Source organism: Humulus lupulus, chromosome 3 (genome assembly GCF_963169125.1).
Source record: "Humulus lupulus chromosome 3, drHumLupu1.1, whole genome shotgun sequence".
NCBI lineage: Eukaryota > Viridiplantae > Streptophyta > Magnoliopsida > Rosales > Cannabaceae > Humulus > Humulus lupulus.
Genome location: NC_084795.1, coordinates 159731596 through 159753739, shown reverse-complemented (window position 1 = coordinate 159753739; position 22144 = coordinate 159731596). Strand labels below are relative to the sequence as shown.

Below are 22144 nucleotides of genomic sequence, written 5' to 3'. Positions count from 1 at the left end.
GACACGTGATGTTTGATATATGCACGTTTACCTTGCGTGGTTGACTTTATAAAAGGTCACATCCTCCCACTCTAGCTCGCACCACGAGCTGGATGCTTACCTTGACCTGCGGTTGCCTCGAGACTCAGTCCTTGAGCAATCTTGGTGAACCCTTAGGTTACCTCGAGCTAAGGAGGTAGGACCTTACGATGGCAGCTCCGGTCTTGGGGACGTCCACGTGGTAGTCATGATTAGGCCGTATCTCAGCTCGCTAATCAGCCCGTGGGAAAATCAGGGCGTACATCTGCCCCCCAAGCCTCTGCTCGTGGTACAGGACGTCGTGTAGGGCCACAGTAGGGGCTTTTAGGCTTCCCCAAGAACTCTTCATATTCCACATTCTACGCAGGCGCCGAATACGTGGAACATCGTGGTTGGTGACGGTACGTCTTCCGAGAACCGCATTAAATGGCCTAGCCTATGCCCAGCCATCGTTTCATCTTTCGAGTGGAGGGCCTTGGATCCCACATCAGGGCAATCTAACGGCCCTCTTCACGTGACCCTTCACGCATATAAAAAGGGGTGGCCAACTTACGCATTGGCCACCCGTTCATTCGAAATTTTCCAAAATTTTCTCTTCTCCTTGCTCTCAAAAATCCCCCCTTTTCCTTTTTCCTGCTACTACCTTCGGCGTTCCAGAAACTCAGGTGCAAGGACTCCTTCGAAACCTTGAGACCAACTACTCCGACGAAGTCCCAACCCAGGCAATTCCTTAATCCACATCCCAGCCAAACATTCTGTGAGTCTCCTGATTATGCATGTTTTGAAATTATTTTTACTGTAGCTTAGGTGAATATTTACTGTAGCCGCATGCAAGGGTTTGCTGGGTTTTGTGGGAATGAAGGGTGAAAGCCTTTTGGGTTAGAGTATTGTTCGTAGTAGGAAGCCGTTTAGGAGAATGGTTTACAATATGCATTTTTTGGGGAAAATTTCTGGGTAGGATTTTTGGGACATTAGTTCAAAATATCCAGGATTTTTGGTGCAAAACCGGGTAGCTTAGGGGACACACTTCACAGGTTTGCCTTTCATGCCTATTGGAACTTTCCCTCCAAGGCAAAATTTTAACCTGACCCTCCTGACACACGAATTCCGAGTAATCGGGGATCTGTTGGGAGCAAAGACGCGTGTTCATAGAACCGCGTGGTCTCACTCTCCACGAGCTGGGCTTACCTCAGCTCGTGCAAAGAACATTTGATTTTTCCTCATGCTCAGGTCGCCTTTTCTGAAATCTTTTCTTTTGTTCGCTAGACGACTAGATGGCACAGAAGAAGAATGCCCCAAAAAGGACCGCCGGCAGCTCGGCCTCCCAGCAAGACAAAGGAAAGGCGGTGATGGCCGAATCCCCAATCCCCCACTTTGGGCCAGCGGTGGAACAAGAGCTCGAGGTGGCTCCTGACGCGTTCTTTGAGGCGGAGAGGATCGTCTCAAAGATTACCGACCAGACGAAGGTCAACAAAATATTCCTCTCCCACAACATCGGGCTGGGGAGAGCATCAGTGATTGCCCGACCTCCCGCAGAGGGCGAGCGGAGCTGCGCGCCGCTTGACGAGGCATTCACGGCCTGGAGCGACGAGAATTTTAAGGCGGGGGCCTTCCTCCCGTTGGACCAGTATTTTGCTGACTTCCTCAATTACGTGAAGTTGGCCCCCTTCCAGCTCCCCCCCAACTCTTATCGGCTGTTGGCGGGGTTAAGATATTTATTCTTGAAACAGGAGTGGGAGGTCCCCACTCCTGCAGACATTTTGTAATTTTTCTGCCTCAAGGCTAGCCCGGAGCAGCGGGGGCGAGACGACGGGTTTTATTACTTAACCCGATTCCCCAACACGGCTGCAGTCATCGAGCTGCCCAGCCACCCCAACGACTTCAAAGATCAATTATTTATGTTGATGGGGTTCAGAAACTACGAGCTCCACTACTTCAATCGTCCTCATAAGTGCTTTTCAACCTTAGCTCATAAGTTAAGTGTCGTTTAGTTCCTCCTGTATCCCTTTATGACTTAGATTAATCCTGCAGCTATCTTCGCGAGGACAGAGAAATCTGTGACCCTCGAGGCCCAATACTAGACACTGGCGGGCTTGCCCCCCAGTGAGAAGGATTACCGCGTGCTTGTAACAGACGAGACGATGGTGGCCTGCAAGTTGATTTTCCCAAATCAGACTTTGAACCTAAGGAGGCCCCGGGGGCTTCCCCCAGCTCGCGACACCAGACCTACCATCGTGGAGGAGGTCGCAGGGGACGAAGATAAGGAGGATGAGGACGATGAGGTTCCCCTCGTGAGGATCAAGAAGCGGGCGCTGGAGGTCGCCCAGAGAACGGACGAGGAGAGGATCCAGTCCGGAGCAGCCGCGGGTCCTTCTGGCCAAGGTAACCCTTACATGTTTAGGAATTTAGATAGGGCCATTGCCGACCCCCGGCTAGCTAGGTTCAATCCCAGACAGATTGTCCAACGTCACCGAAGAGATCCGGACCTGGATACAACCCTGCTCCACTGTGTCGACCAGCTCGTGCTGGACTACCAAGATAGCCGACCTAGGGGTACCGTAGTCGTAGATAACACCCTAGCCTTTAGGTCGATCTTATTTGAGGAGTATGGGACCGATCTTCGGTCATGGCCATCACTCCGGAGAGGTGCCGTAGCTCCGGGACTTAGGCAATATGTAGAGGAATCTAGCCCGGAACTAGAGTCAGATCTAGAACTTGCACCAACTCGGGAGGTAATCGACTTAGATTCTCCTGCGGGAGCTCCGGGGCCGATGGTCGTAACCATAGGTTCTTCTTCTTGCTCGGGGGGTAGGATCCTTTTTAGTATATATAAATACACTTGAATCTCTCTTTGCTTTTGTTTTTGAATGGCTGTTAACTTTTGTACTAACCATGTCTTTGCTTTGACAGAAGACATGTCTCAGCCCGACGGGAGTCTGCGAGCTGCGTTCGCCGGGGGGAACCCCTCAGCCGGGGCCCCTGGGCCAAAAATGAAGAAGCTCCGAACATCGAAAAAAGTCGCCGAAACCCCAACTAAGTCTCGTGCAAAGGAGAAAGAGCAGACCCCAACCGCCCAGGTCGCGGGAACTGTTCCCCCTGCTGCAGGGGGGTGCAACATGCCCCCACCCCCTCTGCGAGCTCCGGCCCCTGCCCGGGACGCAGGGGAGGAGCCCGACGCTTCGGCGATTGTACCTTCCGAGGTGCGCATCCCAGTCAATCCCCAGGAACTGGAGAAGATTCCAGAGGCCTTCCGGGGAATGGTGTATGAGTCGGCGAACTACGCCGTCAGCCACATATACAAGTTCAACGAGAAGGAGCTCAGGGACATCGAAACCAGGAGCCCGGTGGGCGTGCTGGAGTCTTCATTAGGCATGGCCCTAACGGTAAGCTAACCTCAACCTTTTATGGTTTTTGATTATTACACCTTGCCATGCTTTTTCTTTCTTCCTTCTTTTTTTTTTCTAAGGAAATTGCCTCTCCGCTTTCGTAGAGCGCCATTGCCCTTCACCGGAGCATCGCCAGGACCAAAACTCAGCTTGAGGAGAAGAGGAGCGAGCACCAGGCGGTTGTGGCCAGCCACCAGACTTCTCTGCAGACGGCTAAGGATGCCTTGGCGGCCTTGCAGGCCAAGCTGGAAGAGACTCGGCCGAAGCTTCAAGAGCTCGAGACTGTCCTCGCCATTGCGCGGACAGATCTAGACACCGTGAAGGCGGAGGCCAAGGCCGCCCTGGCGGCCGAGCGGGCAACTTCAGACGCCGCCATGGAAGACATGTTCTACCATTGCTGGACCTATAACCAGGACGCCGACTTCTCCTTCCTGGCAGCGGCCGTCTGGGAGCCCTTGCTGGAGAAGTTCAAAGCTCGCCTCGATAAAGAAGCACCTTCCGAGGCTAGGGAAGGCTCCGGCGCAGCTGAGCAGGGCGAGACGGCGACCTCCAAGGGACTAATTGGCGGAGCTTAGGGCCTTCCTCTATGTGCCCTTTTCTTTAATATTTTTAAATTTTTTGTGTAACTTCTGCATGAGGTGCTTACACCTCGAGACAATTTAACTATCAACTTTATTTTTAATTGACTTACTGCCCTTGGCCTCTACGCATTTTAGTTACTATTTTGAAAATCTTAGTTTGCGTTAATCTTTATCAATATCTCGAGCTCTCTAAGAAGAACAACGATTAATAGATTCAAATTAACTTCCAAGTTTTATGACCTGGTTAAATCCAGGAACTTAATTTGAAAACTTAGTTCGTGTTAATTTCTATCAATATCTCGAGCTCTTTAGGAAGAACAACGATCAATAGATTTAAATCAACTTCTAAGTTTTATGACCTGGTTAAATCCAGGAACTTAATTTGAAAACTTAGTTTGTGTTAATTTTTATCAATATCTCGAGCTCTTTAGGAAGAACAACGATCAATAGATTTAAATCAACTTCTAAGTTTTATGACCTGGTTAAATCCAGGAACTTAATTTGAAAACTTAGTTCGTGTTAATTTCTATCAATATCTCGAGCTCTTTAGGAAGAACAACGATCAATAGATTTAAATCAACTTCTAAATTTTATGACCTGGTTAAATCCAAGAACTTAATTTGAAAACTTAGTTCGTGTTAATTTCTATCAATATCTCGAGCTCTTTAGGAAGAACAACAATCAATAGATTTAAATCAACTTCTAAGTTTTATGACCTGGTTAAATCCAGGAACTTAATTTGAAAACTTAGTTCGTGTTAATTTCTATCAATATCTCGAGCTCTTTAGAAAGAAAAACGATCAATAGATTTAAATCAACTTCTAAGTCATTAAGGCGACCTGGTTATATCCAGGTACCATATGCCCCCCAAGTAACTGGGAAAGGGTCTTTCGTGGTTACTTTAGATTACACTTGAAAAAAAAATGCACAAAGATAAACAAAAAGTTGATTCTCATTGCTTAATACATAAAAAATGGCCTTTCACGCCTTACAAGTGAATCATTGATAGTATCTTTTCAAATGGATGGCGTTCCAGGTCCGTGGGACTGCCCCTCCATCAAGACGAGCTAACTTATAAGTCCCCTCCTTAATGACCTCGGTGACTTGATATGGTCCTTCCCAGTTCAGTCCCAAGACTCTATCTTTGGGGTCCTTACTGGCCAAGAAAACTCTCCTGAGGACCAGGTCGCCAATGTTAAAGGCGCGATTCTTGACTTTTGAGTTGAAATAGCGAGTGACCTTCTGTTGATAATGTCACTACTACAAAACTGTACTTAGATGACACACATGAGACGACGGTTTTAGTAGACCTGTCTTCTTATGTTAAAAATAAACATATGACGACTGACTCTGTAGAACCGTCATACCATGCACAACAAAACTTACATTAGACAACAGTTCTTAGAAGAATGTCGTCATGTGTTTATTTTTAACACAATTAGACAGTTTTACTTAGACTGTTGTCTTATGTGCGTCATCTTATTATTATTATTATTATTATTATTATTTAAGGCTTATTGAGATTTTTTCCCCCGAACTATTACCGATCCAAATCGTGCCCCCCGAATTTTTGAACTGGTTAAAAATTCCCCCTTAATTATTCACGTTACTGAAATGTGGGACTTCCTTCCAATTTTGCTAATGGAATGGTGATGTGGTAGTTTGGTGGCCGATGTGGTATTGCCACGTCAATGCTTCATTTATAATATAAATAATAAATAGTATTCTTGCCCCCGAACTATTACCATTACTAAATTGTGCCCCCTGATTTTTAAAAATTTACAATTAAACAATCTTTTGAATATTAAAAAAAATGAAAAAATCATTAAAATTAAAAAAAAATTGAAGGTGACAAAAAATTGGCTTGGGTGTTGGGCATGCGTCAGAATGAGGGTAGTGACATCGTCGACAGACTGGGCTCATGCGGGTCCCTTGCGACATTCAACTTTGGTGTCGCCTATGTCGCTTTAAGTTTTTATTTTGTATGATTTAATTTTAAAAAAAATGATTTTTTTAGTTTAATGTTTTTAATATTTTCTTTTAAATATTCAAAATATTGTTTTAATTTTAAATTTTAGAATTCGATGGGCATAATTTGGTAACTGTTATAGTTTGGGGGGTAAAAGTCTATCTATTTTTTAAATTATACACGTAGCAATCTACATCAGCACTCCAGTGTCACCATATCACTATTCTGTTAGCAAAATTGGACGGAAATCCCTCATTTCAATAACATGAATAGTTCAGGGGGAATTTTTAACAGGCCAAAAAATTCAGGAGGCACGATTTGGTAGTCGTAATAGTCCAGAAAAAAAATCCTAATAAGCCTTTTTTTAAAAGGGTATTAATATATTTAATATTATTGGATATATTTTAATATTTATAAAAAATATTGTCTAGACATATCTATTAATACTTTAATTAGTTGTTAAATTTTTATATATAATATTATACTTTTAATTAATTATATTATATTAATAATACTTAAAACTTAAATCAAATATTCAAAATATCCTTTTAATTTTAAATTTTAGAATTCGATGGGCATAATTTGGTAACTGTAATAGTTTGGGGGGGTAAAAGCCTATCTATTTTTTAAATTATACAAGTAGCAATCTACATCAGCACTCTAGTGTCGCCATATCACTATTCTGTTAGCAAAATTGGGCGGAAGTCCCTAATTTCAATAACATGAATAGTTCAGGGGGAATTTTTAACAGGCCAAAAAATTCATGAGGCACGATTTGGTAGTCGTAATAGTCCGGAAAAAAAAATCCTAATAAGCCTTTTTTTAAAAGGGTATTAATATATTTAATATTATTGGATCACATATATATTTTAATATTTATAAAAAATATTGTCTAGACATATCTATTAATACTTTAATTAGTTGTTAAATTTTTATATATAATATTATACTTTTAATTAATTATATTACATTAATAATACTTAAAACATAAATCAAATAAAATCATGCATATGTCTAATATTAAGATATATTACTCATGCATATGTTTCTTATTTTTTTTAAACTAAAAATAATTTATATAAAAAAAATTTAATCCACTTGTAAAAAAACGATTATTTCTTAAAAAAGAAAAAAAATGTTTGCATGGTTAATATGTGATATAATTTTTTTGTTGGAAGTAATGAGTCATATACACAAAATTAATAAAACAAAACAATAAGAGACTCACTCAAAATAGCCCTTAATCGTCAAAAATAGCCCCAAATGAAATTTAACAAAACAAGAAAAATCCCTAATCTTTTAATTCTACCAGTTGGCTTCTCTGAAACTCACTCAAAATAGCCTCAATCGTTTTTCTCTCACGCTCACCAGCTCACCCGCTCGATCTATTCTCTCTCACACTCAGCCCTCTCGATTCGTTCTCTCACTGAGCCTCTGCAAGAACTCAGCTCTCGTCTCTCTCTCTCCATAACGTCGAGCTGCTCTTTTTCACACTCAGCCTCGGCAAGAACCAGGCGACCCCGCCGATGCAAGAACCAGGCGACCCCCCCGTCGACGCAAGAACCAGGCGACCCCCCCCACCGACGCAAGAACCAGGCCACCCTGGGGTAAACTAGGCAGACCTCCAATTGTTTATGAGGTAATTTTTTTTTAGATTCAATTTAATATGGAGAAAATACTTTAAATATAGTCACTATATATTTTTTTTGTTGGAATTATTTTTAATTAAGAGAATCACTCTGCAACTGAGAGTTTTATGTGTACATAAAAGATTGAAGTGCTGGTTTTTGTTGAGTTTTAAAGTACTTGTTTGAAGAGTTGTTGTTCTTAATTCTTTCCTGTGCATACCAATTGTTTGTTTCATTGTTTGTACTGAGTTTGAGTGCATAAATGTTTATTATTGGTGCTAAGGTGTCATTACAGGATCTTGATATTGTGTAGGAATTATTTTTGGGTGTTCAAGGTGTCATTACAGCTGAGAGTTGTCTTGACAACACCAAGATTGATTTTTTTCTTCACTGTTTTGGAACAAATGTTTTTTTCAAAAATTCAGAGCAAAGGGATCAAAGCTGATACAATAAGAGAGACAATCTTGTTCTTTTTGGATTTTAAGGCATTTGCTTTTAGCTCATGATTATAGACCATAGAGACAACCTTTATTCCTTTTGCAACATTTTCCCAATGATCATTACCACCTTTCATTTTCCATAGCAGTTCAAATTATGTACTTTCTTACTTCATGGCTATTCAAGCCCTTGCCATTTTCTTTTTTCAAGTGTGAATATGTGATTATATGAAGCATACATTAGCAAGAAGGATATTCATTTGTAATTGAACAACATAAGCTAATCAATATGGCAGTAAATGAAAGTTGCACGCTTTGTATGAAGAATGCATAAATGTGATTTATGAGCACATAATAATAGTTTATGCATAATGGCATAGAATAGTAAAAGTCAGAACCATGCCCTCAACTCTGTGGGGTAATGCATAGTATGACCATTTCCTTTCTTTTGTTCCCTCCATTGAGATAAAAGGATTCTTCCTGCCTTTGTCTTTCCAAAATTTCAAAACAAAAGTTGTTTTATGTGATATTTGCTTGAATTGGTTTAGTGTTCTGACTTTCTTTGTCATGACAAAAGACATTGATATTGTGAAGAACTTGAAGCAAAGACTTTTGAAGTTTGACTTCTAATGCAAATTCCTTTGCGTGTGAAACTCAAGTAAATCTAATTAACTTAATTATTGCTATTATGTCAAGCATTACAATTATTTTGTTAGTCTCTCAATTAAAAATCAGCAAGCATGTACACATATTACTATAATAAGTGCCACCTAATACTTTGTATCATTAGGGCCAATGAAAACAGATCAGGATCATGATTCATTTATTGGAATCAAATCATTACCAAGAATCTGTAATCTTGTAATATTGGGGCAGCCACAAGCTCAAGGTTTTTAATTATTTTATTATTTGAGCTATTTAATTTTCTTGCCCATTTGTATTGCATAAGAACTCTCAGAAACTTTATGTTATTGAATACTTCTTGCCTTTGTTGGTTTAGTTATGCTTGCTAGATTATTGAATCTTTCTACAATGTCTTTACTGGTTTGGTTCACCACACTACAGAGCAATGCTGGCAGTCATTCTTTCACATCCTCTTTATCTTGTCAATGTATGGATCCATTGCTTAAGATTTAACTCAAGAGAACTGCAGGGGGAGGAAGGAAAATCTTGCCCGTGCTATGGAGCATGAGTCAAATGGAAATTCTTCTGCTGCTTATGAGTGCTATAAGAAAGTTGTTGACATTTCACCTTCAATTGCGCATGAGTTAATCCAGGTTAGGAAGAAGACCCTTTCTTAAGAAAGAATTGGTTTACTGCGAAACTGAAACCATTTCCTCTACAAAAGTACCTAATATTCTAAAATTTGAACTCTGTTCTGAGTGATGGGAGAAATTTATATTTTTAAATTCTTTTCTTTTGACATTGTTGCTTGTAAAAGGTGTTAAAGCAGGAGAATATAAGTTATGTTGTGGCTCTTTATGAAGCAGATGCTCAAATGACCTTCTTGGCAGTCAGCAAACAAGTTGATGCTGTTATCACAGAGGACTCAGATTTGATACCATTTGGATGCCCCAGGGTGAGTTATGAAAACTTGTTATTCTGATTTTTTTTTCTCACACAATAGGGTCAAGATAACATTATTTTTTTCCGTCTTCTATATACTTATTTGTCAGATACTTCAAACTTTGTTATATCCAGATTATTTTTAAAATGGACAAATTTGGGCAAGCTGTTCAGTTTCAGCATTCCATGCTACAACAGAACAAGGATTTGAGTTTTTCTGGATTTACAAAGCAAATGATTCTTGAAATGTGCATTTTGAGTGGCTGTGACTATCTGCAGTCATTACCAGGAATGGGACTGAAAAGGGCTCATGCACTTATAAAACGATTTACAACTTACGACCAGGTGAAGTCTTATCATTCACGACCTTGACATTTGTATCCCTTAAAACTAAATAGGCTGAGAATATTGTTCTTTTGCCCTTTGCACGTGCTTAATTACTTTTTCTTTAACTCCTTTGAATAAATGTTATAGCTAGCTAATGATTGGTCCATTTAAGGTGATAAATCACCTAAGATACAGCATTTCTTCGGTTCCACCTCTTTATGAAGAATCATTCAAGAAAGCACTACTGACCTTTCAGCATCAACGTGTTTACGATACAATTACCGAAAAAATTGTTCATTTGTCTGACATTTATGAGAATATTGAGGATGATGGGGATTTCTTAGGGCCATATCCTTTTTAAATATAGTTTTTCTCAAGTTAAAATTTCTGCTTCTATCTAATAATTGTGAAATACTTGAGATCCCTTAACTATGTATACAATGATACCTCAAGATATAGCTAAAGGTATAGCTGAAGGTGATCTTGATCCATTCACCAAAATGCCATTTCAGGTAATTGTTCAGCATTTACTTTTATTACTTCTTGGGGGTTGAAGAGTTTCAAGTTTACCATTATCTAGAAGTGCGTCCTCCACAATTGAATGCTATTTCTTATTGATTTACACGTTTTCTTGTTCTTAATCATTTAACTGGCAACTGCAACCATATCAATTTCTCCTATGTTAAATAGTCTAGTAACAGAAAGAAACCAAACAAAAAGAAAGGCCATATATGTAGATTTTACTAATAATAAGTCATTTTAGTTTCCTAATTCCTATGTTTATATGCCATAACAGTTTGGCTGAATTTTTCACTTTCTTCTTAAAGTCCTCTATCTTTACTGGTGGCATTTATGTTTTCTTTCACCAACAGGGGACTGCTAGATTTGGAAGTGTAAAGAAAAAGCTAGATTTTCCTGTACAGAAGAATCTTCTGACTCAGTACTTCTGTATCCTTCTATTCCTTTTTCCCTGGTTTGTGTATGTAATTTTAGTATGAAATGTTTCATATCATGGACAACAGTTCATGTACATAAATATAACTGGTTTATTTCATTAAGTGGATGTTTATAAGCATGTGGCCTACTTGTACTGTAAGATAAGTGGCTAACAAACAAATGCTATTACTAATCTTCAACCCCGATTTGGAAATTTGTATTACATGTGTTTGAAAAGGTTCTGCCAAATGTAGTTAATTTTTTTATGATTAATGGATTAGTATGGCCTTCATGTTATGGGGACTTCAGCAGTAACCAGGTCAAGATAGTGACTTGGTCAAGAAGATAGGGTATACAAATTGGATGAGTAAAACAACTATGATAATGTTATGGTGCCATGAATGTTGACCATGAGGAGGAGGATAATAATAAAGAGAACGCGGAAGATAAAAAGAAAACACATAAGCGGACACGAGGCATAGTGTGATTGACGAAGATCATAGCAGATAAAATTAAAGGAATCAAACGCCATTTGAGGTTCAATAGCAGGGGGTAATCGATCGGGACCCCAAACAGAGAGCTTCAATGTTATTTAGGAATGCAAGCCAAAAGTATGGTGCCAATTAACATTGACAATTGGCGCGAAGTTCCTAAATCTATATTGGACAGCTTATGGAAGGATGTCAATGTAAGACATTTTACTATGTTTTGAAATAAATTGAGGACTTTTATATTTTCTTTTGCTTACAAAGTTTCTTAAACTATTTGCAGCTAGCTTTCCACCTAGATGAGAATATGCGAAAAAATATTATTGGCTCAGTGGGTAATAAGTGGAGATAATTCAAATGTAATTTGAACAAGAAGTTTATAGTCCCTTACCTTAATGACCCATCTCTTTTGGAAGCAAACCCTCGTGGTCTCCATAAACCTCCACCAAGCTATCATATAGAAGAAACACATTGGAAAGAATTTGTCAAGAGAAGGACATCCAAAGAGTTTCAAGATTTTAGAAAATTACAACAAGAAAGGCGTAATCATTTACAATACCCTCATAGGACTTCACGCCATAGCTATACTGAATTGGAAGCTGATTTAGTAAGTACATATATATAGAACGTATTATGCCTGATTTTATGTTTTCTTCATTAGATGTTAAAATTGACCTAATTCTATTACATGCAGCAAGCTAAGTGGGGCACAACAGAGCAAATAGATCGATCTATACTCTGGAAGGAGGCCAGAAAAGATTCTTCTGGCAACTATGTCACCGAGCGTGACAAGGTCAAGGGAGAGGCCATCGTAAGTTGTAAAATGTTAAATGACTTTTGGTAATTGTTTTATATTTTAGTAACAAACATATAATTGATTAAATTTTGTACAGGAAGACATGCTTGAGCAAAGAAAAGAGGGCAAACTGATTGAAATCGGAACAAATGACATCCTAACACAAGTGTTAGGTACTGCTGAGCACCCTGGTTGAGTTCGAGGCTAGAGTCGAGGTGTCACACAAAGAGACTACTTTCATAAGCCTGTTGGGGGGGGGGGGGGTCTAAGAGGCTTGCAGAAAAAACAAATTGAGTTCGAACGACAATCCAACATACGACATAGGGAAGAGATTGAAAAGTTGAAAGAATCGTTCATGTCCAAGCTTGAAGAATTATCAACCAAGATGGCACATATGAAAGCTAACTTTGATAGTCATTCTAGCTTTTGCAGCCATTCTAGAGTCAATACAATAGAAGTTGAGGCCTCAATTAACACTGCTCCAGAAGTTGAGGCACCGATGGACACTACTCCAAATGTTGAGGCACCAATTGACACTACTCCAGAAGTTGAGGTACTGATGGACACTACTCCAGGAGTTGAGGCACCTGTTGACACTAGTACTTTTTATGAGACACCTACACCTTCACCTTCTATTCATCTTGAGCCACTAAAGGTAAATTCTCTTATATTTTTTAAGAAATGATTATTTAACTTATACTAACTATAACATCATTGCAGAAAGATGTTAAGTGCAAATTATACATTGAGCAAGGTGGTGATGTTGTGGCTCTTGGACGGGTGGTGGCTACCAAAGGCAATGTACATGGGAAAATTTTAGCACCTGGTAACTATCGCATGGTTGTTGATAGATATCTAGATGGGAGTGCAAAACTACCTGTCTCAGTTGGGGATGAGATGACTCTTGTGGTTCATGCGGTCAATAGTTATGTTGCTTGGCCATCGCATCTGATCATTACTTATGATCATGATCAGGTAACTTTTAGTGTGCTGTAAAAATTTTCATCTTGAAAGATCCATAAATGATTAATTTCATGGAGAGAGAGGGAGTAAATTGTGTAATAGATGGGGATTTTGACAAAGAAATATATGGTGTGGTACTGGTGAGGAGCCATGTGCCAAAGGAATTGACATAGCATACTTAATTAGTCTCTTAAATTATATATTTACATTATTGGTTTTGGTTGAAATACAACCTATAAATTACAAGTGCTGCTGCAGGCAGATAATAAAATAGTGTGTTAGAAACTTCTCTTTTGCGATATTTTCAAAATGTCTTTCTCATTATGCCTCCCATGTACAACCATATATGTTCACACTCCTAAATTCTTACATTTTTTAATACATTTGTTCTCACCTACTACAACTAAAAGAATTATAGCCCTCCATGAAGAATATTATATATATTTATACATGTATATATGAAAGGAAGAGATCAATTTTGGACGGGCATTTGCATTGATAATAAATTGAATGTATTTTGTGTTTTTTTATCTAACTTTTCTATGTTAATTGTGAAGGGACCCAAGAGACTAAAGAGAAAGAGGATTTCAGCAGCTTGTCTGCCAACACAAGACCTAAAACATCCTCCACAACATCTTCCCACTACTCAAGAAGAGGCAGGATCAAGTATGGCTAGTAAGTTGCCGATTATCTTCAAGGTTCCCACTGGACTTCCCATGTTTTTGAAGATACTTCTAGGTTCAGTTAAGTACGTAGAACCAGGATTCATGATTGACATTCTTATGGAGACCAATATTATGGGCGAACAATATACCTTATATATCTCACATGAGGATATAGTACACTTTGGACTTATGGAAGAAATCGATGCGTCTTGCATTTCATTCTATATCAGGTAAATTTTAAATTAATAAACATTATATATTTTAGTTTCTTTTTAAGTATAACTATAATATCATTAACTTTCATGTATGTAGTATAATATATTCCGAGTTGTGCGATAGAGAGATATCACACTTTTTTGGTTTCATTGAGCCATCGTGGTCATCGAGAATTGGGACAAATATGGATAATCGGGCTGAAATTATCTCAGAGCGTATCAATAACACAGTAATGGGTCAAACTTGGTTAATGCCATATCATTTCTTGTAAGTAAATTTTTCATTTAATATTAATTTTACTTATACCTTATGATGTTTATTTTAATAACTTTGTTTAAATGCAGACGTCACTGGATGTTAGTTATCATTGATCCATATGACCATACATGTTACTATCTTGATCCACTTAGAAAATCTCCTCCAAATGATTTGAAGAACCTTATGAACAAGTAATACATTTGAAACTCATTTTAGAATATAATATGGTTATTTGATATGGAAATAAAAAATTAATATGCTCTTCATATTGATGTATATATAGTGTCTCTTCACACATTAAGCGAAAGACAGGAAGGAATGAAAAAAATTACAAGTGGAAAATAGTCAATTGCCCTCGTCAAACATCGTCAGTAGAATGCGGCTTTTATATCATAAGGATGATGAAGGACTATTGCTTGAATGAGACACCAATGCGATGGCTAACTAGTAATGTAAGTGTATTTATTAGTATTGAACTACAATTCTATTGGATTTAATTTCTGACTTAGTTTTTATTTTGTGTTTTGTAGTGTGGTGGAAAGAATACATATACACTTGGTCAAATTAATGAAACTCGAAATGAATGGGCAGCCAAGCTTCTTGAGCGGATGAGTCATAGCTAGAGTAACTTTTGAAATCAGAATTAAAAAATATACTAATTGTAGTATTTAATTAGTACTTACATAGTTATTCCAAGTGTATATTTTGATATTGTAATTTTTAGATTTGGAACATACTGAGTTCTATTGATTATGTCTGAACTATGTTGTAATTACACAGGAAATTATGAATGAATATAGTGGTTGAAAATAGAGAAATGAAAAAATTCTCATATTCTACATGGGACGTCGGTCTCCACGAACTTGTCGTCTTATGTATTGCAGGGGACGATGCTTGCATATAAATTTGTCATCTCATGTACTGCAGGAAGATGACGCTTTAGTAGGAACTGTCGTCTCATTTATTACAGTAGATGACGCTTGCACAGAAATTGTCGTCTCATGTACCACAAGAGACAACGTTTGTATAGGACCCATCATCTCATGTACGACAGGAGATGACACTTTTATTTCAACTGTCGTTTTATGCTTTACATGGCATGACATTGCATGGGACGACGGTATTAGAACCGACGTATGAGAGTTCATACGATGGTTTAAAACCATCGTCCCATGTCAATTTTGTAGTAGTGTGTGCGAGCTGGAGCTGTGAATCTTCTCGCCTTTCATCAATCAAGTCTAAAGAGGTGCAAAGAAGCTCGTGATTGTGATCCTGGTCATATGACTGGACCCTATGCGAAAGCACCTTAATCTCCACAGGGAGGACTACCTCACTCCCAAAGGTCAAGGAAAAAGGAGTATGACCTGTAGAAGTCCGATGCGAGGTCTGGTATGCCCATAGGACCTGGGGGAGCTGTTCTGGCCAGACCCCCTTCGCTTCATCTAGTCTCTTCTTGAGGCTCGCCTTGAGAGTCTTGTTGACAGCCTCGACCTGGCCGTTCGCCTGACGATAGGCCACGGAGGAGAAACTTTTCACAATTCCGTACCTTTCGCAAAATTCGGTAAACAGGTCGTTGTCGAATTGAGTCCCATTGTCGGAAACGATCTTCTTGGGCAGCCCAAATCGGCAAATAATGCTCTTAACCACGAAGTCAAGGACTTTTTTGGAAGTTATCGTTGCCAGAGGTTCTGCCTCAGCCCACTTCGTAAAGTAGTCGATGGCCACCATTGCGTAACGGACCCCGCCCTTTCCAGTAGGGAGGGCGCCAACCAAGTCGATCCCCCAAACTGCAAATGGCCATGGGGAAGAGATCATCTTTAGCTCGACTGGAGGAGCTCGGGCAACTATGGCGAATCGCTGGCATTTGTCGCACTTCTTCACTGTGAGATTGAGTCTTTGGACACAGTTGGCCAGTAATAACCTTGCCTCAGGACCTTTAAGGCCAAGCTTTGCCCCCCAGTGTGATCTCTGCAAAAACCCTCATGCACCTCCTGCAGGATGGCCTTTGCTTTGCCTGGAAGAACACATCGTAGGAGAGGCAGGGAGTGCCCACGTCGATATAACACCCCATCTATTATAGCGTACCTGGGAGCTTGATACATAACTCGCTGCGCATCATTACGCCCTTCAGGTAGCTTTCCCTTGACGAGATACTCAAGGATGGGGGTCATCCAGGTCGGCTTGGCGTTAACCATCTCGACCTCCGCCGTGGCTTCCTCTATACTTGGTTTCTCCAAGAATTCTACCGGCACTAACCCCAAGGTCTCCGTTTCCCCAGAGGTGGTGAGCTTAGCAAGAGCGTTTGCATTAGCATTCTGCTCCCGAGGTATCTGCTCGATCGAGCCCTGCCCGAATGCGGACAGCTCAACCTTTACCCTTGCTAGATAGGTAGCCATCTTAGGTCCCTGTGCTTGATATTCGCCCAGAACCTGGTTTACCACGAGCTGGGAGTCACTGAAGCACTGGACAGAGCTCGCCTTCAGCTCCTGAGGTATCCTTAGCTCGGCCAGCAAAGCTTCGTATTCGGCCTCGTTGTTGGAGTCCTTGAACCCGAACCTCAGCGCCGAGTGGAATCTATGTCCTTCAGGGGATATCAAAATGATCCCAGCTTTGGAGCCGTTCTCATTGGATGAACCTTCCACAAATATCCTCCATGATGCCTGGGCCAAGGTGACCTGGGGTGAGTCTCCTGCGAGATCCTCTAGGAATCCTGTGCACTCGGCTACAAAATCGGCCTGGGCCTCACTCTTTATAGCAGTTCGCGGAGTGTACAAAATTTCGAACTGGCTGAGCTCGATTTCTCACTTTAACAAGCGTCCCGATGCTTCAGGTTTTTGCAAAACCTGCCTTAAAGGCTGATCGGTCATGACGTGTATTGAGTGGGACTGGAAGTACAGCCTGAGCTTTCGCGAGGCCGTGATAAGGCAGAACGCCAATTTCTCCATCAACGGGTACTGGGATTCAGCTCCGAGAAGTCTCTTGCTGATGTAGTAGACTGGCTTCTGAATCCGGTCTTCTTCCCAGACCAACACGGCACTGGCTGCATCCTCCGTGACAGCCAGGTAGAGAAAAAGAGGCTCTCCTGCTTTTGGTTTGGATAGTACGGGTGGCTCGGCCAGATGTGCCTTCAGGTCGAGGAAAGCGCTTTCGCATTCTTCTGTCCACTCGAACTTCTTATTTCCTCGGAGCAGGTTGTAGAATGGCAAACACTTATCGGTGGACTTGGAAATAAACCGATTGAGAGCTGCCACTCTTCCTGTCAGGCCTTGAACATCTTTCTGCGACCTGGGTGAGGGAAGCTTGAGCAGTGATCTGATCTTGTCGGGGTTTGCCTCGATTCCTCGGGTATTAATGATGAAACCCAGGAATTTTCCCGATGCGACTTCAAAAGTGCACTTCTGTGGATTTAGCCTCATGCCATACTCCCGTAGGATCTTGAAGCATTCTTCCAGGTCGGAAACATGGTTATCGACAATCTTTCACTTGACTAGCATGTCATCGACGTACACTTCCATGTTTTTTCCGATCTGGTCTGCGAACATTCTATTCACCAACCTCTGATACGTAGCTCCGATGTTCTTCAGCCCGAAGGGCATGACCTTGTAATAACAAATGTTAGTTGGGGTCATGAAACTGGTGTGCTCCTGGTCCGCCGGATTCATGGCGATCTGATTGTAGCCTGAGTACGCGTCCATAAAGGACATGATCTCATGCCTCACCGTGGCATCCACCAACTGGTCAATCCTTGGCAGTGGAAAACAATCCTTGGGGTAGGCTTTATTCAGGTCGGAGAAGTCGATGCAGGTCCGCCATTTCCCGTTGGGCTTCGGGACTAGCACGGGGTTGGCGACCCATATTGGAAACTTGGCTTCACGGATAAAGCCGCATTTTTTGAGCCGGGCCACCTCTTCCTCCAAGGCTTCAGCCCGGGTTGTTTCTAGGCGTCTCTGCTTCTGGGACTTTGCAGGAACACTTTTATCCAGATGAAGTGTGTGCATGATGACACTCGGGCTGATTCCCACCATGTCCTCGTGTGACCACGCAAACACATCCAGGTTATCTTGCAGAAATCTGACCAGCTCCGCCTCCCTCTCGCTGCAGAGGTTTTTTCCGAGCTTGACCATCCGTGATGGGTTCTGTGGATCAATATTTACTTCTTCGAGCTCCTCAATAGCTTGGAGCTCGGATCTGTCCTCGCCTATTCCGGGGTCAATATCCTCACTTAAGACGATATTTTCCCCTACAGCACTTTGAGGTTTTTCAATCTCAAGATCAGCTGAGGGTTCCTGAGATTCCTCTTCACCCCCTTGGATGGCCATTGCCAACTGCCCGGGTTTAGATTTTCCCTTCATGGAAATGCTGTAGCATTCCCTGACAGCGAGCTGATCGCCATGGACAGTGCATATTCCGGTGGAAGTAGGGAATTTCATCACGAGGTGGCGAATGGAAGTGACGGCCTCAAAAGCTATGAGCGTAGGTCGTCCCAAAATTGCATTGTATGCAGCGGAGTAGTCGATGACCACAAACTCGAGGAGTTTGGAGACTGTCCGAGATCCTTCTCCCAGGGTGATCACCAGCTCGATCGTCCCTATGGCCGCCGATCCTTCTCCTGAAAAACCATACAACATCATGGAGGTCGCCTTGAGCTCGGCGATAGTCAAACCCATCTTTTCTAACGTGGACCGGAATAGGAGGTTCACCGAGCTCCCATTTTCGATCAACACCCTCCTAACCCTCCGATTAGCGAGCTGAACTGCTACGACCAGAGGGTCATTGTGCGGGAACAAGACATGGCCCGCATCATCTTCTTTAAAAATGATTGCTTGCTTCTCCAATCACTGTTGCTTTGGCAGGCGCTGATCCGGGACGAACTCTACTTCATTGTGCGCCTTAAGTTCGTTTACGTACCTCTTCTGGGCACCCCTGCTTGTGCCAGCCATATGCGGACCTCCAAAGATGGTGGATATCTCCCCTCCTACCACGGGAGGGGGGACGTCCTGATCTATCCGAGACCCGGGCTGACTGGCCTGGACTTCCGAAGCAGGTCGACTTGCCGGGACCCTGTTTCGCGCGTACTGAGCCAAGGGTCCGGCTCGGATGAGAGTCTCCATCTTATCTTTTAGATGCCTACAGTCATCAGTGTTGTGGCCAACATCTTTGTGAAAGCGGCAAAACTTGGAGGTGTCTCTCTTCCCCTTTTGGTGCTTTAACAGCTCGGGCCTCTTCCAGGGGAGGCGAGTAGAGTTAGCTAGGAAAATATTCTCCCTAGACTGGGTGAGCTCTGTATAAGTCGCGTAGACGGGCTTGAACTTGTCCACGAACTTATTCTTCTTTTGGCCGTGCTGGCTACATTCACCATTCCTCTTTTGTTTGCCTGCACCGAGCTGGTTGTTCTGTGTGACATTTTGGGTCGCTGCCATGACCTCCGTCCCCACTCCAGCAGGCTGATCAGGGGCCTGGCTGGTTCCTGCAGCTGAGGCTTCGGCTTCTTCCAAGTTGATCCATTCCTGGGCCCTATTGAGGAATTCGTTAACCGAGCTGACTCCCTTTCTTTGTATATCTTTCCAGAGATCCCCTCCGACGAGGATTCCAGTTCTCATGGCCATGAGCTTGGAGCTATCATCCGCGTCTCTGGCCCGAGCAGCGACGTTCACAAATCTGCTCAGGTAGGCCTTCAGAGTTTCGCCGGGCTGCAGTCTCACGTTAGCCAGAGAGTTGGCCTGAACGCGGGCAGCCTGTGAGGCTCGGAATGCCCTTTTGAAATCAGCCGAGAAAGTTTTCTAGGAGCTGATTGACTATCTTTTGCCTTGCTTGAACCACTGCCTGGCCGGTCCAGTCAGTGTGGAAGGGAATATCAAGCATCTCAGCTCGGGGCCAATGTTGTGGGCCATCATCAGGGTGTTAAACATCCCCAGGTGATCCGACGGATCTCCGTCTCCATTGAACTTAGACAGGTGCGGCATACGGAAACCAGGTGGGTACGCCGTTGCTGCTATGCTCGGGGCAAAGAGCTCCATCTCGTCCCCTGAATCATATTCATCTTTTTCTTTTTCTAACAGAAGCTTCCTCATCAGCTCCTCCATTTGGGCCAGGCGCTCGAGGGTTTGGTCCTGATGTCCTTGGTTATTCCAGGGCTGTTCAACAGCTCCGGATCCATTGTACACATTCGGTGGGTTATTTCCCCTCCTATCTTGAGATAGGTTATTTGGGGCATCCCCGCCATTACGTACTTCGGACAGGGCCCCCCTTGAGAGAGCATGGCTGTTTCCTCCTGCTGGCTCCCCTCTATGAGAGTTAAGGCGATCTCGCAGGTCGCCCCCTGGGTGGCTTGTGGACTTTGTGCCGAGCTTAAACGCTGACGCAGGTCTCCGCCAGAAAGGTCACTCCGACAACTGCCTGCCCAGTAGCTCCTGCTAGAGAGGCTCGGAGCTCGCCTTTGATGTTGAGGATCTGGGCTTTCCCTTGGCGCCCTGCTACGTCGGGAAGGTCCGGCTGATGGTGGGTTTCTCCTGCTCCTTCCATAGGCCGGGATATCTCTGACGGGCCAAGGAGGAGATGGATATCTGATTGGAGACGGAGGATGCCTGACTGGAGAGGCGATCCTAGTTCCGTCAGGCTAGATCAAAGTAGGTGGGGGCCTTTCGGCCCTGCCAATCTGTGGGTCTCGCGCCTGGCGGTCTGGACGAGGCGCAGGATGGCTGTTGGGGACTGGCTGACGCTGCGAGCCCTTCCCGGACCTCCTTCGGGAATTTCCTCGAGCTCCCCTGGGCGTGCTCGAGGCTGGTTGGGAGCTAGGAGTTGAAGTCCTGACCGAACGGATGTACTGCTGTTGTTCGGCTCTATGCATTCCTCTGAAGTCTGCCTCTCGTCGATGTGACGAGGGAGTGGAGTTGGTTGTCGGAAGTCTGTCCGAGCGGCTATGCCCCGATTACCCCGGCGAGACTTAGGAGCCTCGCCTTGCCTCTCTCCGACGTTAGCGTCGGTTGTGAGAGGAGGTAGTCGGGCCAGCACATCCTTGATCTGCTAGTTAGCTATTGCTAGCTAGCTCCTCAGCTGAGCATTCTCCATCTCCACCACAGTGTAATAACATGGGTTCAGATTAGGTGGCTGGGGCGCCGAACTTCCGGTGTCGTCTTGGCCCGCCGACTGCTTGCCAGGCCGCTGCTGGACTTCAGGAATCTGTTCACCAGGAATGGCAGTATGATGAGCCTCCTGCCCATCATGATGTTCTGTCTCATTACCGTGCCTGGATCGAGTAGTCACCATAATTGGGTGTTTTCGAAAGCACTAATCGAACTTACTCTCAATGAAAGCACCAAACTGTTGACGCGGTTCTTCGCCAACAGGTAATTAAGAAAAGAAGAGAAAGGGATTAGTGCTTAGGTTGAACTGAAACAGATATATGATCTTAGAAAATGAAATGGTGACTCAAAATACGTTTTTTGAGTGGTTCAAAGGTTAAAATCCTTCTACTCCACTAGTCAGTATTATTGCTATATACTGGGTATTTGATTACAGGGTATTTCTTACAGTCGAGAATCCAACCTCCATTAACTCCCAAGGTCTCCATATTTATAGGAGAAGGCACCTGGGAGTTGGTAAGAAGGTCATCTCGTGACCTTCTTTCCTATCATGTCAACTCTGTGACATTCATGATTAATTCCTAAACCTGACACATAAGTGTTGTCAAATCAATAGATAAGGGGATAATGGGCCGCACGGCCCAACCCAACTGTGGGTGTCTGAATACGCACGTTCCTACTGCGTGTCTGAGAAGTCAGGGGTATATCAGACACGTGATGTTTGATATATGCACGTTTACCTTGCGTGGTTGACTTTATAAAAGGTCACAGCCTCCCACTCTAGCTCCCACCACGAGCTGGATGCTTACCTCGACCTGCAGTTGCCTC

General features: G+C 42.7%; 2 protein-coding genes and 1 long non-coding RNA gene across 3 annotated transcripts; all 3 read left to right on the top strand.

Annotated features, from left to right (window-relative positions):
* Positions 1 to 8814: 8814 nt before the first annotated feature.
* LOC133825175 (exonuclease 1-like) lies at positions 8815 to 10910 on the top strand. The gene is made up of 7 exons (XM_062258156.1): positions 8815 to 8908; positions 9151 to 9296; positions 9461 to 9598; positions 9721 to 9930; positions 10085 to 10260; positions 10352 to 10424; positions 10785 to 10910. Exons 1-7 carry the CDS (start codon positions 8815 to 8817, stop codon positions 10908 to 10910), a joined length of 963 nt encoding a protein of 320 aa, XP_062114140.1.
* A 357-nt stretch (positions 10911 to 11267) lies between these two features.
* LOC133821418 (uncharacterized) lies at positions 11268 to 12589 on the top strand. Its single transcript, XR_009887556.1, has 4 exons — positions 11268 to 11536; positions 11620 to 11943; positions 12031 to 12147; positions 12230 to 12589. It is a non-coding gene; the product is annotated as an uncharacterized LOC133821418 (long non-coding RNA).
* A 1122-nt stretch (positions 12590 to 13711) lies between these two features.
* Positions 13712 to 15068, top strand: LOC133821417 (uncharacterized). The gene is made up of 5 exons (XM_062253727.1): positions 13712 to 13990; positions 14073 to 14243; positions 14321 to 14425; positions 14518 to 14686; positions 14765 to 15068. Exons 1-5 carry the CDS (start codon positions 13764 to 13766, stop codon positions 14855 to 14857), a joined length of 765 nt encoding a protein of 254 aa, XP_062109711.1. The 5' UTR covers positions 13712 to 13763; the 3' UTR covers positions 14858 to 15068.
* Positions 15069 to 22144: the final 7076 nt, after the last annotated feature.